The sequence below is a fragment of the Numenius arquata genome, chromosome 1 (genome assembly GCF_964106895.1).
Source record: "Numenius arquata chromosome 1, bNumArq3.hap1.1, whole genome shotgun sequence".
Lineage (NCBI taxonomy): Eukaryota > Metazoa > Chordata > Aves > Charadriiformes > Scolopacidae > Numenius > Numenius arquata.
Genome location: NC_133576.1, coordinates 114,766,260 through 114,785,723, shown reverse-complemented (window position 1 = coordinate 114,785,723; position 19,464 = coordinate 114,766,260). Strand labels below are relative to the sequence as shown.

Below are 19,464 nucleotides of genomic sequence, written 5' to 3'. Positions count from 1 at the left end.
CTGGAGGTCCCTTCCAACCTACAGATAACCTATGGTGATCTGAATAACTGAGCTGGTCAGCATATTTTAGTGGAAGGTAGTTTTACCAATTCTTTTCAAAGGATTATGGCTTTAGTTTTTCAGGGAATATTAAGAAATAGGGTATCCCAAGGTGTTTTTAAATCAGTATTTAAACAAACCAGCTAACCTGCCCGCCCTTAGAATCTAGAGAAATCCATTCTAACGCAGGGGTTTAGACTTGAGGTAAGAAGAATAGTTTATACCTATGGAATGATGAAGATGCCAGATTCAGCAGTAGCTTACAATGATTTAGAGGTCATCAAAAGTAATCTCAAGACAAGATTCGAGACCAATATTGTAACAGAAAAGACTTTGAATAAGTTAATTGAGAAATAGCAATGCATTAGGAAATAGGGTAGTTCACTCAGTAAACAGCACTAGTAAGATTGCTTCTTGGACTGCTATACATCAAAAGATGTTCAGTGCTCAAAGGAGAAACAAAACCAAGCAGGGAATAGAAAGCAAACCTAAGATAAGAGGCTTAGGGAGCTTAGTGTGAGTACTGTATGAAAGGGAGAGCTGAGGTAAGGCAGTACGTGGGCGAAGGCTGTTGTATGTAGTTTAGGAAGTGGGGAGAAGACAGTGGATTCGCTGCCCAGGGCCCGAGCAGTGACAGCTGAAGCAGGGCAAGTTCAACAGCATAATACTTTCAGCAGTGAGAATTAACTAAACTTTAGAACAATGTAAAAGGGAAGATCAGGGATGTATCACATGAAAAACTACAAAACGGGGTAGGCATTATTTAAAAAAAAAAAAAAAGCTTTAATCTACTTTGAGACAAATTTGAAAGACTGAGTACCTGTGAAAAGAACAAGCAGGTTGAACAGGACGACAATTCTTGCCTGATACTGATGGCATTTAAATCTGTTTTTCCTCATTATGCTACAAGTTGGTCTCTTGAAGACTGTAACACTTTGATCTTAACTGTTGCTGTAATACAACTTGTTGTTCTGATAATTTATAGATGAAACTAAAGGGCATGAGCTATATGCAAAACCAAAATGGGAGGAAGAAGGAAGATACAAATACATACATCCCTATTGTAAATGCAGTTCATAACACAAAAATGCTTTTGCTAGTGTGAAGTCTTTAGTAGCCTTAAACTGGTTACACTTGCTGGCAAGTGACAGACTGTAGTAACAGAAATTGTTGTAGTGTACTTTTGATGGACTTTTTTAGTTTGAAATATTTTAAGCTCTAATTGACAAGCTTGTTTCTATTGTAGACATACCCCAACACTGTCCTTTTATTACTTCAGAAGTCCTAGTCTTCCCACTCACTGATCCATACAGTAGCTTCACATCATAAAAAGGCCAAGTACAGATTAACCAATTTCAATTTCACCTTTATTTCCATAAATCAAAGTTACACTTCAAGTGGTTAGATCCTTTGTTTCACATTTCTCACCCTAAGTACACACCTACAGTAGCTACCACAAAATGTGCACCTATTACCATTCTAATAGACAGTAGTTGTTAGTGTATTTTTTCAATCTGATGCAAATATCATTTGTTAACAACCATTTATAGTTATTTTTTCCATTTACATGAAGTGAAGATAAGTTGTAAATTGATGGTGTTCTGTTTGCTGCAGGTCCAGCCAGTATTAAAATGCATAGCAGCCTTAAAACTCAATAATGAACTGTTAAATAAGTAGCAGTGTAAAAGCATCTAATGGGTTCTATGTATGGAGTTATTTCACACTGTGCTAGGAACAGGATGAAAAACCTACACAGTAGTGTGTATTCTATTCCACACATATCTCTTCATTAAAAGGGCTTGTCTTCATACCCTTTAATGACATACCTTGTGCAACTATGAGTTTAGTGGAATAAAGATGCTGTTAGAACTACTTGTTGAACAAATACATATTGTCTTCCTTCAGGAGGCCATGATATATACTCTGAATCTTTCTGGATTGGCTGAAAAGTACAGAATGCATAGAAGTTCCTAGTATCCTCTATAGAATGTTTTTACAGAAAAATAATTTATGCAAAAACGTACTTATCTTCTCTACATAGAAATCTCAAAGAATCTTTGTATATTCCTTATGGAGTCAGCAGCAGAATACACTTCTCTAGAGTTGTAAATACCCTCTTTTAGAATAAATGCTTGGTATCTTTGGTTTGCTTATATGCTGGATGGAAAAAAAAAAATTGTTTTAAAGGGAATAAATACCTAGTTACCTGAGGTTCATCTTTCACTTCTTCTAACATTAACTTTGGATAAGATTAGCTGTTTGGTAGCTGAAAAGGGAAATTCTCTACAAAACAATGAAACACAAAGCTTATTTTAGTAATGCGTATTAAATAAGACAAGGCTGTTTTAGTAAAACTAACTCTTAAGGTTAAAAAACAAAACTAGCAATCATATTTGTTCCACAATTACTAATCCTGTTTGTTCTGTATCACCACTTTCTTTACAAATATAAAGTATTACAAAAATATTCACAATAGTATTTCTACATTAATCTATTATATTTTGAAAAAGTGCTTACAGAGGCAAGTTTATTTATTGCAAACTCATAACCTTCCAGTTGTCTAAAGCCCTGGTCCAGTTGTTTAAAACCCTTGTTCAATACCGAATGAGGAGTTAAGACAACTTTCATTTTTCCTTCTACGAATGCCCTCCATACTTTTACATTTTCATGACAAATTAAGTAACAGCTGCTTGAAAATTATAGTGTGATTTGTGTTAAAATCGAAGATTAGCAATGCAGTTACTTCTAAATAGGAAGTTTCGTCTCTAATATAAGGCTTTGAGAAGTATTTCACTGCTTTCATTTTTTATCCTTCTTCTCATTATCCAATACTTTATATTCATCTAACACAGCATGGCCGGTTTCCTTCGCAGTTCTCTTTACAACAGCTTTAATACCAATATTGTCAATGTTAAATGCTGTCACACCAACGTTGATTGCAGAATTCATGGCGTTGTCTGTAGCATGGCCAGCATCATCCCCATACCTTAAGAAAGATAGCAGGTTTGTAAATATGTTTACCTTAGTATTGTTCTCTTCACTAGAATTCTTTTGAAAGAAAAAATTTAAGCATCACCAAGAACAAATAATAAGCACACAGCCTGAATGTCAAAGAATAAAATTAGAAATTATCAAACCGTTTGAGTAAGGGCTGTTCCTCTATCATACGGATTATTCTTTAAAGATACTAATATGCTTCTGAGCTTTTTCCTCAAAAACCTTCCCGTGTTTCTCCCTCCTTCTCTTCTAGTTTTGAAGAGTAGAGAAGGCTATCTATAGAACCATAAGGAGGGGAAGTTGTGTGCAATAACACTTAAGTACTTTTTAACCTAAATTCTTAGGTAAAACTCCTAATACCCTCTGTTCCCCCATGTAAGTCCTCACAGTTAGACCCTTGTAGCTGCTAAACCTTCTCAGTCTGTACCGTGGGTGGCAGCACTGAGGAGGAGGGAGGGCAAACACCATCTCACCTTCCCAAATCTCATGGAAAAAGGGACCAGAATCACCTCAGGCATACTTTTTCTCAGTTGGTACCACCACTGCCAGAGTAGTGCTTGGTTAGTACTTGTGCTGCATCACCTTTACTTGTGTCTACATGGCATAATATGATACTATGTCTGGTGTAACAGCAACACACTGGCATATTAGTTCAAAGTCCCAAAAGTAGACTCACTGAGGTAGAGCATCACTGTGCTCAAGGGAATTAACCCAGACAGGTTAATTTAATCTTAACAGGTCTCCCGAGTACAAAGAACTGCTGACACAGCTATGCTCATATGTTGGGGGTAGCAAGGTCCTTGCAAAAAAGATTTCATTGTGCAGTGAAAACTTGTCTGAAGTAAGCTGGAATCAAAACAGTGGCAAAGGGGAAGGGCGGGGGAGAGGAAAAGTTACACAAAACCCCAAAACGCTCAAAACTATCTTGAGGATTTATTGAAAATTACCAAGAGATAAAACCTCTGGTCTCTACACTGGGCTGTGGGTCCAGCTTCTTTATGCGTTAGGGGGCAAGTCAGCAGTCTCGTATTAATTATTCAAGTGTGAAGCAAGGTACCCACCTACCCCAGTAGAGAGAGTGTACTGGAGGAGGACAAAAATACAGAGAGAGCAGTAACTCTCAACTGTTCCGGGCAGCCAGGCATTTCCCCAGAGAGCACTGTAATCAAACAAACCAGGCCAAAGGGAAGGATTTCTGGCACCATCAGAATCCCAGCAGTTAGCAGAGTTACTTTTTCTCTGTGGTTTTCTTTGAGGACTTCAAAATAATGCTAGAGAGAAGCACAGAGTGTCAAAGTATCCAAAAATCTGTCACATCATCAGTACAGCAGCCATAGTATAATGGATGGAACCAAGAATGAAACTGAATAAAAAGAATTAGTGCTTTTTTTTGTTTTGTTTTTAATTCTCTGATAGAGTAACAGCCTTGAATTACCAACATCTGATTTGCAGATCACAGAATTAATCTCACAGCAAAAGCGCAGTATTTGTCAATTTGATTAGTTGTTTTCACCTCAGGAACATCATAAGCCAGTTTTATATAACATGAGTAAATAGGTAACCTCATTTAAAGTAAGACTGTAGCTCATCCCATACAGTTAGTCTAACAATTTCTTAATATTTGATAATTGATTTTTCAGTTTGCCTGTCTCAATTGCATCATTTCTAACTTTTTTTTTTTTTTTTTAAGAAAAAAGTTGGGCTACTCTTTCCCCTGGTTCTGATCAACATACACATATGATGAGCATCTCTTTGTAATTTCAACTTCAAAGGTATTGCAGCTAAGTTTTAGCTGAGGTTTTTTCTGATTTAGAGACACTGTGATGACGGTCCTTTAGCTTCGTTTCCATTAAGTGGAATTTAGCTTTTTTACTGAAGTACTTTGAGTGTCAGAAATCTTTGTCACTGCAACAGAAAGCAGCTTCCAAAGAGATATTATGTAGAATTTTCATACATTTATATAGATAAAGATCAAATATCAAATATTTTCAATTATATTGTAATTAACTGCAACATTTAGTTACTTGTTTTTCACTCTTAGTGGCTGTTGACTGCTGATCTCCGTATTTCCTATTTTTGTATCTAAAACAAAAACATTAATGGGAATTTATGTGAAAAAGAGTACCAGTACAATACCCCCTGACGTTCCTACTGAAAAGAAACATTAGCAAGAAAGCACCAGTGACTAGAACTTCACTGTCGAGCCTCCTATTTGAAATGCATCACAACACAACCCTGAATGCCACCCCACTTAATCCTGTGTGCTGATGTTTAACCTTGTTACCTCCTGCTAGTAGCTTGTATCCACTTGCAGCAATCTTTTTTAACGTCTGTTTTGCTACAGCTATCGCCGATGCCATTTAACACATACGCTTTTGCTTAGTCTTCTATTTCTATTATACCTATTGTACCTTTTTTGAGGGGTGCGTTTCATACATTTTGCAGTTATTTCAATGTATTCCCTTATTCTCCACCGCATCTTCCAGTACCTGTACTCAACCTTGTTCTTTCCATCATCTTAATCCTGAATGTTACTATCCTCTTTCATTGTTACCTTTTTCTAAGAACACTTGTATTTTGCAAGTCGTGGCTATCCTATTATTGCTATTTATGCCTTAGATTTCCTTATACAATATTCTTTTTTGTACCTCCTCGCTTCAGTCAGACCTTCTTCCATTTTTCTTCAAATTTAGCTAAGTTTACATAAATTCAAGATCAGAGCTGAGAGGTTTAAAACCGTAACTTTTTTCATAATGACACTGTATTGTAGAGGAAAGATATAAATCCGAACAGTATCTGTAACATGGACTGAAGCTATAATACTTCTAGAAGAGAGCTAAAAAAATACTTACCACAACCATTTACTCATTTCATATTTTCACTTACAGGAGATGCTCATTACTGTGCACTTAGCAGCTTATCATCTGCTGCATAATTAGAGCAAAGCAGGTATTTCAGTTAGCTTCCCTGCACTTTCATGAGCTTTTTTTGCCAGTAATCAAGCACAATACCAATATATTGTAGAAGATGAAACCAATAAAAACATAACTTACTTGTATTTGACAGTTTTTACAGTCTCAGTTGAAACACTTTTAGCAATGCACTTTGCTGCACTTTCTAAACCTTGCCACACTGTTGAAAACCCTGTAAGAATGAACAGCTTATTTGAGTTCATAGCATTGAAAAGCGTGCAATTTAAAAAGTATATGGAATTTTTATTACCTTGAACTCCACTTGCTGCTACCACCAGAGCACCATCAAAAGTGGATTTGCCATCTTTATCTTTCTTAAGGGATTCTGGAACTAATTTGCTGCCGTGCTTCTTCACGTGGGGAGCCAGCTCCTTTCCCACACAGCTTGCTATAGAACACACTCCCTCAACTACCATAAAACAAGAGTATGCAGATTATTTAGTAAGAACATAGAACATCTTTCTTTAAAATTCCTTCCTCCTAATTAAAAGTAAGCTTCACTGAAGTCTTAAGTATTGATTCTATTTAAATATGTTTATTTGAAAGACAGACTCTAATCCATGCTTAAGTACCCAACTGATAGCGAAGCAACCTTATTTTTCAGATTCTGCACACCTTCAATTTCTAAGAAACAAGTAAGGTTGGTCTTACAGCTAAAAAGCACTTCACAAGAAATAGAACATGTCACACACTCTGCTTCCATTGCTTTGTTATCCCTAGCTTCCAGAGAGGGAACAAGTTTCTTTCCTGACTTGTGTTCTGGAGAAGTCTTTCTTACAAAGCACAAGGAGGGCACAAACTACTGATCATTGTTTTTCATCGGGTCAGTCCCTCCTCTATCTAGTTCAGTGAAACCATCTCTCATTTTACAGAATATTTATTTAAGGAAAAAATATAATATACCATGAGATGGAAATTCTTACCTAAGAATTGGCTGACTTTCACAGCTCCTCCAGTGGCCTGTTTTGCTACCTGAAGCCCCTTCGCTACAGTTGGGTTGACTTCCAGAGGTTTTTCTTCTGGTTGAATGTGTTCTCGCAGCTTAGAAGCTCCTTTGTGGATAGCTTTACCAGTATATTCTGCTCCTTTTATTAGGCCCCAGCTTACCCAAGATGCACCTTCAAGGCAAAAATTGTTTTTCTTAGAATGTACAATTTTACAGATGATGATTGCTACAGCTTTCCCTCCTCTGCCTCTGCAACACTGACTTTAGAAACATTCCTGATTACACAGTCTGCAATTACACTCTTCCTTGAATGGGTCAGCATGAATTCCTGCAGTGATTTCTGCTCCTATACCACCCACATTTTTTCAATTCACTTCAAATTTAATACAGCCAGCCCTCATTGAAATTTCATCTTAATACAGATATTCAGGTTTTTAATAGATATCCAAGCCCCAGCTGGGTCCGAAGTGATAGAACTGCACATCTCAATGCTATTAACATTCTGAAAATGTACAATCCAACACTCTAGCCTTCCTAGCAGATTCATATTTATTACCAGGAGCTGGTGGTCATTAGTATATTCCAAAGGTTCTCACAGGAAAAAAAAAAAAAAAACTTTACCTCCAGAAATCACAATAGATACCTGCTTTAATATATCAGTTTGTACAGGAGTTAAATTGTTCTATCATAGTGGTTTGAGTCACGGGGGCGATATCCTAACATATAGTCCAATGAGGAGACCTAACTCATTTGCAGTGAACAAGACAGTTGGCAATGGATTTAAATTCTGCACTGGTTTTATAAAGCTCATAAAAGCATCCATTAGATGTTCACCAGTTCCAGTTGTGATCAACTACTACTAACCACTCAGCTTCCACCAGCACACGTGCATTTAGGTGAAAATACTGTTTAAATGTTACTCACAGGTTTATATTCAACACAATCCTCTTATTAAAACAGTACCTGACAAGATTCCATGGGCAACTTTCTCACTCCATTCTGGCAACTCTTTTTGGCTTTCTGCTCCTTCAGGTTGTGGTTGGATACGTACAGTCTGAGGCAAGTTAATGGCATCACTAGAGGCTTCTGAAGGCTAAAAAGTGAAAGTAAACATCTGAGAATCTACTTTGTAACGCATCATCATACGTTTTAAATCATACAGATCCATTATCAAATAATCTCAATGTTGTGTATTCCTTGCCTAAGTGTACAAAAACTCAAGGGAAATTTGTGATTCAATTACTTTTGCACAGAAATGCTATGCATTCAAAAAAAAGCTTATCAGACAGCTCAGCATTTTCTGTACACTTTCTTCATCCAGCTACAATGAAAAGATTTGCTTGCCAACATGGCCATATGGTAAAGTACCTAAGCAGGGAAAACTTAAAGTACAAGTTAACTGGCAAAAAGGATAAGAGACTTGTCCATCTATCATTTTTATCTTCTCAAAAGGAAGTCAACTCTGTTGTTATTCAATATGAGAACTGGAGTCTTTAGTCAGAGAATCAAGCTGCACTAAAAGAATGCAGCTGTTTGGTTGTTTTGCTCCCCATCCTTTCCCCCTGAATTCAAAAATAAAGGAGATGATTCATTCTATGTGCTGTTGATGCTTTTGCAGACTGGCACAGCCAAGGAACACATCAAGCTGTGCATGACACTGCTCCCCATTTCAAGCTAGGTGAGTAGGTTCTGTGCGATTTCACGTCAAACACTAGAGTTTCTGGAGTAGATGTTAATCATTCAAAAATAGCAACCACCACCACAGTCTGGTTAGCGTTTATAAAAATTGTAACTTTACACAGTTCACAGACAATGTATAATTAAACTTTAATTACAGAAAGAAAAAAAAAAGTAACATTTAGGTTTTTCTTAAGATGCTATTTCTAGAACTTCTCCAATGTAAAAGTAAAAAAAAACCCAAATATTGCAATGATTGAAAACACTGCTAGTTAATGATGAATAGAAAGAAAAAAATTGGTTTTTTTTTTTAGTTCAGAAAAGTCTAAATGAAAGCATTCCTAGAGCAAACCTATAAGCAGAGTAGAATACACAACATAGAATAATATTTGATATTACATGGAATTCTTAGCTTCCCCTGAAGTATTTACTAGAAATAAAAGCAGCGTAGTGCAGAAAGGTGACTGCTGCAGTAAAATAAAACAAAACCAACATTAACAGAAAAGATTAAGACTTAGAAGGTTGCTACCTAGAAGGTTAACAATATATCACTGGCATGTACTATATCATCAATTACTGCTTGACAACAGTGTGAAATCTCATGTTCAAGAAACATCTTTAGCATGTGACCAAAACACTTTGGGGGCTGGGTAGGAGAAATAACCTTAATACACAGCTATAGCTAAAAAACAAACAAAAAAAACCCCAACAAAACCTCCAAACTATGCTCCAGATATAATTTATTTATACCACAGTTTGTGTCACTACATAGAAAAAAAGTCAATGAGGCTTCTAAGGACTATGCTAAGGAACAGAAATGGATTATCTAATAAACCAGGTGACTACTATAATTATATTAAATATAGCTGTTAATTAGATCCTCATGAGTACTATATAAAAGACACATTAAATGACCATCTTACTAGGCTTTGAAATATTTGTGCTACATCACAGTTTTAAAAACTTCAGAAGTCTGCTGATTTGCACAATGTGGTAGCCTGTAGTAACTGAATCAGCTCTTAACAAAACAAAAAAAAAAACCAACCAAAAATCCCCACAGGGCACAGCATACATTACTGCCGTCAGTCAAGTCTGGAATCTCAGCAGTTCTAGCATGTATTTCAGTGACTATTATTTTAATTTTTTTTTTTAACGTTATATAATTCTGGAATCGCTGTCCTGGAATTTACCTGGACTTTGTGGCCAGACATCTGTTTAAATTTATCTTCAAAAAGCGCTCTCACAGTTGCTGGGAGCTCTGAAGATAACCCTACTCTCTCATGGGATCCTGGCACCTGTGACATTGTATCAGGGAACATTAACAAAAACATGGAATTTTAGGACAGTAAGGAACTAGTGAGATATCCAATTAAGAAGTACTTCTACTCAGGAAAGATGACAGAATTTTGTCTAGTTATTTAATCCCTGCTGAACTCAACAGAATTTATACCATAAAAGTACTCTGCCAACACGGCATGCAGCAAACTGGTCGTACATCACCACTGCATTCAAATCTTGGTGATTCAACAAGATTCTGTCTTTCATGAAAAGATACCATCTTGCTATGAGCTTTTAAGTAGTTATTGATTACCACTCTTCCTGAAATGGTGCTCCAGTGCTCTTACAATAACATTTTTCACCTTGTTTCCAGTCACTGTATCTTACTGCACCTTCATTAGACTATGAGGTGTTTTTTCCGTTTTCTCTATCTGTCAATATTTTACTGCAATAAGGCACTAGATTTACCTATTTTGAGATCCCATTTACAGGAAGATTTTTGAGGTACACACTATTTTCGCAGGTCTTCTCTGAAGCGGTTTAACATTTCTAACTGTAAACACATTTGGACACAATATTCCAAGAAAGGCATCATCAAAACTCCATAGAGAGTGTGTGTATGTGTGTGTGTGCATGCAGACAGGAGAAAACGTGCTTTCTCCTGAACACAAAATTTCATTTTGGGTCCTATATTATCTTTTTGAAAAATAGAGAAAATTTACCAAATGGTCTCCAATTCCTCTCTGTGCTTACAATTTAGTATTTTAAAACTTCTGACTTCCCATAGAATCATTTTGATTGAAAAAGACCCTTAAGATCATCTAGTCCAACCATTAACTTAGCACTGCTTTGTCCACCACTAAAACATATCCCTCAGCACCACATCTGCTCGTCTTTTAAATACCTCCAGGGTTGGCAATTCCACCACTTCCCTGGGCAGCCTGTTCCAATGCTTGATGACCCTTTCAGTGAAGAATTTTTTCCTAATATCCAATCTAAACCTCCCCTGGCGCAACTTGAGGCCATTTCCTCTTGTCCAATCGCCTGTTACTTGGGAGAAGAGACCGACCCCCACCTCTCTACAACCTCCTTTCAGGTAGTTGTAGAGAGAGTGATAAGGTCTCCCCTCAGCCTCCTTTTCTCCAGGCTAAATAACCCCAGCTGCCTCAGCTGCTCCTCAAAAGGCTTGTTCTTCAGACCCCTTGCCAGCTTTGTTGCCCTTCTCTGGACTTGCTCCAGCACCTCAATGTCTTTCTTGTAGCGAGGGGCCCAAAACTGAACACAGTATTCAACGTGCGACCGCACCAGTGCCATCAGTCTCACAGGGCCTATAATTTCATTACCAAGTTGTTTAATCTTGAGTACTTTATCTATTCCTCACTGGTGAGCTTACCAAGCAAGACATAGAACTTTGCAGTTTTACACAATTAACTCTAAATGTGAGAACATACTGATCACTTACACCTTTCCTTATTGGCTTAAAGCAGGCAGCTCAGAAATTTACCTGGATTCGAAGGTCAGACATCTGTTTTAAGAGATCCTCAAAGAGCTCTCTGTCAGCTGCTGGCAGTTCTGAAGATAGCACTACTCCCACGTAGGACCCTGGTACCTGGGACATCGTGTCAGGGAACATGTAGACTCCAGTATTGCAGCACAGAACAGGAGACTGGTTACACATTAGAGGATACAACCAGTCACAAACCTAGACAAGATAATTACGTAGAGGAATTAAAGGATCCTTTTAAAAAGAAAGGCAAGCAGAATGTACTGATAAGCACCATAAACTTGATTTTCCATAAAGTTTAGGAAGAAAAAAGCCATCTTGGGGGAAAAAAAACCAAACAACAAAACCCAACAGGGAAATACTCCAAAACAAAAAACCCATGTTTTGATTCATTCTGACAGTCAATATAGAGAAAAAACCTAATTTTTACAGGACTATACTTCAGGCTGGTAGCCTCTTAACTGAGTTCTAGTCTTGAGGCCCAGGTGTAGAAGCAGATGCAAAGCACTGCCAAACAAGACAGGATTCACAGCGCCTGTAACTTCCTGTGGATCTCAGGACAGGTTTAACCGATGGGATAAAGAGAACATATGGCTATCGCTGGCCAACTGTTGAAGACTGCTAACTCAGATGGAGGTGAACCAGCAGAGCCAAAACTAGGAAGCAGTTTTTGTTTGTTCCTCCAAGTTTCCCCTTCACTGACGAGACTTCCAACAGAGATCTGAAGTCAGAAACCAGACCAGAAATACAATGTACGTTACAGAACATGCCCACGTGAAGCAAGCATGGACTGAAAAAATCCAAATAATGCATCTTTCTTATTTGTAGTTCAGAGTCTGGATTAACATGGGCCCATCCAAATTATCAGTTGTCCTAATTGCAATACTTTATCACTAGTTGACACTCAAGTGAGTAGCGGCAACCCTGTTTAACACTGACATGTCACAATAGATGAATCAACATGTCTTCTCTATTAGTTAATTTTACAAAATGAAAAGACATGTTAAGTCAACTCCTTTAGAAAATGGAATTCACCAGAACAGTCAGCACTTGACAACCCTGGGAAGACACAGAGGTGACTTTTTTCAGAAAAAGTCAAAAAAAGTGTGCATTTGCAAAAAACTTTTTCCAACAGCTGTAACACTTCTTATTATCACAGAGATTCAGGCTCAGAAGAGTAAGAGATTAAGAAGACTGCCTTTTAATTTTTTATGAAAGTTCTTGAAAAAAGGAGAAAATTATATTCCTGTTACCTGAAGAAACGCAGGTGGGCGATTCTGGGCCGTCTCACTGTCTGTATCCAAGAACTTCACAATGCGTAGATATCCTGGATATGAAGGAGCACTAACCTGCCCGTCAGGAGTCACAAAAAATATCTGTACTCCTTGGGGAATCAAGATCAGCTCATCTGCATCCACTCCCAGGTTTTCAAGGGGAGGTGGCTGAGTACACTTACTGTAGTAGTCCTCCCCTACAGAAGAAAACTCCCCAGAGTCTGTGCCGTAAGACACAGTAAAATGGCCATTGGTGGCTTGAGGAGTATAGGCAGGAGGTGCTTCATTTGGCAGACAAAGAGGTTTTGCAGCTGATGTACTCATAGCTGGGATCTGCCCCTGGCTCGCAGTTGCAGCGCTTCCGTCTGCTGCAGGTGGCTGACTTGGTACAAACAGAGAAGAAGGGGCAGGGGGTCTTTCTGGCTTCTCTTTGGAAGGAATGGATGGGTACAACCTGGGCACCCCAGCAGGGACGTCCATGGCAGCAGCACTGGCTGGTACAGGTGGGGTGTTTTGTTCCAGAATGCCAAGTCGAGCGTGAACGTTTCGCAGGGTCTCCCTCATCTTTTGCTGCATTTGCCGGGCAGACTCCCACTGGGACCCTACGCAAGCAGGACCCTGCGATGGAATGCTGATTCCTCGGAGCAAGTGGTCAAGCCCTTGCTTATAATAACTTCTTGCCTCTTCCTTCTGACCCAGTTCATCTGTATTTAGTCCTTTATTGATAAAAATAAAGGCTTTCCTGTACTCTTCATTAATGGCTTTAATATTTGCATCTTCTGTCATAACTGGATCCTGCAGCTGTTCCATTACTGCGAACTGGAAAAAAATTATTAAGAGTACTCATAAATGAAGCCAAAGAATGTTTACCTTCGAATGAAATGCCTTCTAATTAGTTTCTATTGATGACCATACTGCATGTATTAGCAGAAGACTATCTAGTTGCTTGGTACAGTGTCTGATATGTTACGGTTATCTCCTAATAACCTTCAGATTTAGAATACGTGATCCCAAGACAGCAAGGCATTTACACACATCACATCCAGTTACATCACAGACACGTATTTCTTGTAAGTTAAACATCAGAAGAATATGGACATACCTGATAATAAACTTTGCATCTTAAAAAGCATCAAGATCAGTAGCAAATAGAGGACTTAAAAAATAATTTGAAAATCTAACTTTACTTTTGATAATATTTTCCAAAAAGATCTCTGAGGTATTAAAAAATTCAGTTAACATTTTGTCTATTTAAATAAAAAACAAACTTACAAAGTCAGTACATTTTTATTTAAATGATTTAAGGGAAAGCACTCAAGAGATCTAAAAAAAATCTTGACAAACTTCAACTAACATCAACACACAACTGGGAAGAAATACTTTGAACAGTTAAAGTTGTGCTTTACAAAACAAAACCAGAGAATTACTTATTTTCTTTACAGTGTTTATAAAGTAAGAAAGACAACTGGTGTTTTCCCTTCCTTGCTCCCCAGGTGACAAAGACTTGGAAGAACCAATATGTACAAAAGGTTGCAAATTCTATGTGTAATTTGGAAAGTATTCCGCAAACTGCCTCATGTATTTCAACAACAGAAGAGCAGAAAAGAATCCAACAGGTTCATCTGAACTCTAAAATGCATAAAATCACTGTTTTAATTGAATGCAGATCGTCAGTCTTGGCCAAATGCAGCAAACACAAATCATTCTTGGACTAAGATAGTGTTTACAACACACAATGCAAAAAATTCCAGGGAATTTTTTTGCTGACAGTGTTGAGAGGCATTGCCAATTCAGAAAAATCATGTTATTATACTAGAAGAGAATAATGATCCTGGACAACAAAAATGAAAGAGCGTGCATTTTCAAGAAAAACAATTCTGGGCTGTAAACTGGATGCTAGAAAAATCTAGAGACATCCATCAATCACAATGATAGCAAGCTACAGAAAACATGGGGGTAAGTAAAATCCAAAGTGCAGAAGTAAAAATACTTCCATTACACATACAGAAGCATTAATGCCCCTGTACACAGCACCGGTGAGACCTCAGACAACGCCGAGCCATGTTCAAGAAAGCTGCACCAGAACAGGAAGAGGTGTGCTGGTTACTGATTTTTTTCTGATGAATCAATTACTTTACTCCTCCCTAGAGAGAAGTAGGTTTGTCTTATCAAGCCAATAAACCAAAGGCTTAGAGATTGGATTAGTCTCTATAAACACACTGGATACAAAAGAAAAAAGTAAATCAGGAAAAAAGAAGTACTGAAACCTAAACTTTTAATAAAATCCTGAAATAGTGCCTGTATTTATTTAATGTCTCTTCTTGCCTTAGTCTATCGATAAAGTAAAAAAAAATAAATAGCTTACTTTTTCTTTCTCTTTTCAGAGCAAGATGGGATGTTTAGCTCTGCTGCTATGCACTGCTCACGCACTGGTGTTTGTTTAGAATAAGTGGGTTGATGTTAGCAACTAAGGCTATTAGGAGTTAGAAATACCAAACACAGAGGAAGTGAAACCAATCTAAATGTTTGTTCTGTACTCTGTTAATTGCTGTGCAAGAAACGTTCATTTAATTTGCTATTTTGTCAGCAGAAAAGGCTGTCAGGTTCAGGGTATGAAGTGGGAAGAAAGACAACTCCAAACCACTTTTTTTGCTTCTCTGACCTGGTGACCAGCAGCGGTTGTCCCTTTAGGACCTGTTCTTAGGTCAAAGACCTCTGGTACTGAAGGTATTTCATGCATATAATCTGGAAAATATCCTTCCTCTACTCCAACAAAACCGGAGAAACTTAGGAACTACAAGTCATGATTTTAAAGAGGCAAAGATGGAACACTGTGCTCTGCTCCCACATCCTTTACAATCAAAACACAGATAGCACTTATGTGACTGATGCATCTGCAGTCACATGACAGAAGTGCCACACAATCTGGAACACCTCTGTATTCTCGTGATGTGACAGAATCCAACTTCATGCAAAAGCTAAGATGTGTGATTTCAGTCCAATGACAGACGCATAGCTAGAATACATCATGGGTGGCTTGAGAAGGCAGCCCACGAGGAGCGGATCAGCAGCGACTCAAGCTACCAGGCTCGCTGCCCGTTCCCCGTCACGTAGCAGGAAAATGAATCCTGGGCTGAAGGAGATTCTTCTGGTAGCCTGCACTGACCAGCTGCCAATAGGCTCAGCATCTTTGATTTATGCTGAACAACAACACTGCATAAGAATAAGTGTATGTTTAATAACCACCAAGGACATCAAGTTTAGAAGATATAAGCAAGCTTCTGACCAGCACAACAGCAAGCAATTATAATGAAAGTAAATGGAAAGAACTAATAAGTTTGCAAATATAGCTGGATCCTTACATGAAAGATTATACTTAACCTTGCCATATATTTTATGATCTAGGCATTAACCATTTGAGATATGCATAGTCGAAATATTTGCTAACAAAAAAATCCTAGGGGCTCCTAAACCACATCATCTTGTGTCACCACTTGTATTTACTAATGAAACATCCATTGTTCTTTTTAAGGAGAGTACAGAAGTGAGAAACAATTTAATAGTAAAGAACTCTTGATTTCAAAATTATTGTAGGTTTCCAAAACACAGAAAATTTTTATTAGTGTTTGACATTTTTAGTGCCTGTGAATCCAATTCTGTAAAAATACCCTTCCTAAGGCGTTAAGTAAACAATTCATTTGTGTGAATGCAATTGCATGTACCACAGTCTACTTTTCCACATGTTTTTTGATTTGTTTTTGCTGGGGGAGGCGAAGGCAAAGATAGAGATTTCAAATAATTATTCTGCTCGTGATTGTTAGTATATACCAAGAAGAGACATCAAGTAAAATCCTAAAGTCACAGCTGCATTTCAACTTAATAGTGAATTGATTTGCTATTCACCGTATGCTCATCATACTGCCAGCACCACTGTTCTTGCTAAAGCTCGGTCTCCATTAACACTAAAAAAGTCTGTAAGAAAACAGAGATGTCAGCACGATCAGTGCATACCCGGCACTAGTGCATGGCCGTGTGTGGCAGAGAGAGAAAAGCTGGCTCAGCAATTCAAAAGAGTGGGAGTGCTGCAACTCATCGCTGACTGTTTGAAACGCCCCAAGTTCGCAGTATATGTACCATCAAACTATGCATTTCGGTGGCAAAGCACTTGGGAATGGAAAAAGGAATACACAGTAGATTTTTAAGTTTAACATGATAACTAAAAGTCAGCCTGAGGAACTCCATTTAATTAATTCTTACCAATTTATTAAAATTGATACAAAATAATGGATAGTATAAAATAAATAAGCCAACTGGATTGCTCCCTCACAACACAAGAAGAAATATTTTCTGAAACAGAACATTCAAGTAGAAATCTGATCTTATGCAAGGAAGGTCCTTGGTCATTTTTATTTTCAGTGTATGATCTTAATATAGTATTTAAGTGTCCTGCATGTTTTAATATTTATCTGTAATTGATTTCTGTACAATGCGGAGTCTTACTCCCTCTGTTTCAAAGCTGGAATGAATGGCAAAGTGTATATTGCTAAATACGAGAGTGCCGCAAGCCAGCCTTTGGTTCTATGGTCCGTAAGATCTGGCCCTGATCTGTACCACTTAATGCTAAGCAAGATTTAGAGGAAGAACAACCTGTCTTGGAGAAAGCTGGGCCAAAACAGAGCTCGGAAAAGAGCTAGCGGGCGCTGTAGATAATCACACATCAATCCAGTGCTTGAGCTCATCCCTTGGCCCGTTTTCATTTATCAGAACAGATATACTCTGGGGTTGTGACTCCACCAAGGGAGGCTACAGAGCAACAGGGAAATTTGAGTTCAATTTGGTATAGTAAGCTAACATCTCAAATATCTGGCTGAGTATCCTTCCTCTGAAGCAGCAAACCCCACTTAATTAAAAAATAACGTGTATATTAAAAACAATATAGCTCAATGGCAGACCCTTCTGCCAGAAGGTAAACATGAAGCCTAAAGCTTATTAAGAGGATTAAATATCCTGACTCATAGAGGTAGGACACTCTCCCACTCACTATTTTTGAAACCTGGGAGAAGCAGAGAAGGAAAAAGCAAAACCGAAACAAACTTCTTAATCCAAGAGCTCTTCCTATATGACAACTGGTTTTCTATCAGCCACTGATTTCAAAGATGAAAAGGATGAAGGATAACTACCATGCAGACAGAACTGGTTAAGCCTTACTTCTATAGGGAAAGAGCAATTAAGAAAAGATTAGCAACTTCCAAGAATTCAGAGAACGAACTGAATTAAAACAAATGTTATAAAGGATTTAAAGTAACACAAGCTAGATACTAGCTGATAAATTTACCACTTTTTGCTTTTAGTTAAATTAGTTTGTTTAAAGTAGCCCTTAAATTTTTCATCAAGCAGTGGCCTACTGCTAGCTTTTAAGCACCTAAGGCTAGATAACAGCTAAGACTAGACAACAGAGAACGTCAGTGATCTGATCTAACATGGTAATTCTTACTCTCACAATTACTGAAGACTTCAGTAAACTCCCATCTTCTGCCGTTTCAACCCACACTGTCTTCTCAGGCCGATATCCCAGCACCTACAGTCACCCAGCCAGCGCGTCTCATCTTCCTCCTCTCGGTACTGCTGCCGTCTCAAGCCTTTTTTTTTTTTTTTTTTTTTTTTCTTCAAATAAATGGGACTCCCCTTCCCTCCTTGGCCTGTATTTCCATCACTTGCTCTCACGGCAGAGCTTTTAGGCTCTGAACACCTATTTGGCACTTCTCTAAAAAGAGAAACGAAAAGGGAAGTGGGGCAGGTAATTCCCTTTCCCCTGCAGCTGCGCTGCCCTGCACTTGCATTTTTCACAGCACGCGAGTACGAAAACATTGCCGCTTTCTGCCCATTCTGTGGCCAAAGATTCGATCAACATCACGGAAAATTTAGCGTTACGCAAGATCGCTATTTAATACTTTTTCATTAGCTGTGTGACAGCCCATCACTGCCAACAGATTTTTCCACATTCAAACAACTCGAGACCAAACTGACACGAATCCTTTTAAAAAAAAAAAAAAAGCCAAAATAGAAGGAGCAGTTTTCCGAAGTCTTTAGACAAATAACCCCTCAGTTCCATAAGGAGGTACTCAAAAAAGCTATTTATTATCATGGCTACTGTAATCTGGCCTAATCACGCACGCACACGCCCCCCCAGCTCCTGCTCCTCCACTTCCCCCGGCCCTGCAGCCCAGCGGGGTTCCCTGCTCCTTCCCAGCCGGCCGCACCGCACCGCGGCCATGGGGGCCTCCGCCCCGGCTGGGCCGCCCCGGGCTCCTCCGCAGTGAGAGGACAGGAGCCACCCGGGCGCCTGTCACCACAATCCCCACCAGGCCCGGCCCAGGCCCGCGTCCGGGCCCCCCGCAGCCATCCCAGCTACCCCCGCCCCACCACCCCCCGCCTCACCGCAGACCCCCGGCTACCGGGGGAGCCCCGCCAGCCCCCGGGAGAGCCCGAGCCCGTCCCCGCGCTCACCAGCCCAGGCCCCGCTCGCCCAGCCGAGCCCCGCCGCGCCCCGGCCCGCCTGCGCCACCGCCGCCTCCCGGGTCAGGCGGCAGCGGGCGGGGCCGCCGGGGGGTGGGGGGCGGGACGGGTCTGAGGGAGCGTCGGCCCGGAGGGAGGTGGCGGGTCCGCGCCGGCTGTTGGTCGGAGGAGGGATGGGGAGGCCGGGGTGAGGGACTCTTGTCTGAGGGGGGATACGGGAGATGTGAGGAGAAGCCGTGCCGCTGGTGGGGGGGGAAGGGG

The 19,464-nt window shown here is 39.3% G+C and overlaps 1 protein-coding gene across 3 annotated transcripts; it reads right to left on the bottom strand.

The window, feature by feature from the left end:
• Positions 1–804: 804 nt before the first annotated feature.
• SPART (spartin) lies at positions 805–19,257 on the bottom strand. 3 transcript variants are annotated; one of them, XM_074145475.1, is made up of 9 exons: positions 19,195–19,257; positions 12,667–13,506; positions 11,414–11,611; positions 9,822–9,926; positions 7,918–8,047; positions 6,932–7,126; positions 6,259–6,417; positions 6,090–6,180; positions 1,387–3,025 (listed from the first exon to the last, which is right to left on the bottom strand). In XM_074145475.1, exons 2-9 carry the CDS (start codon positions 13,495–13,497, stop codon positions 2,839–2,841), a joined length of 1,896 nt encoding a protein of 631 aa, XP_074001576.1. In that variant the 5' UTR covers positions 13,498–13,506; positions 19,195–19,257; the 3' UTR covers positions 1,387–2,838. The 3 variants fall into 3 exon arrangements, with proteins under 3 accessions (XP_074001584.1, XP_074001576.1, XP_074001592.1); XM_074145491.1 differs by lacking the exon at positions 9,822–9,926 and adding an exon at positions 5,061–5,118 and having other exon boundaries at positions 19,195–19,256; XM_074145483.1 differs by lacking the exon at positions 9,822–9,926 and having other exon boundaries at positions 805–3,025; positions 19,195–19,253.
• Between the last annotated feature and the right edge of the window lie 207 nt (positions 19,258–19,464).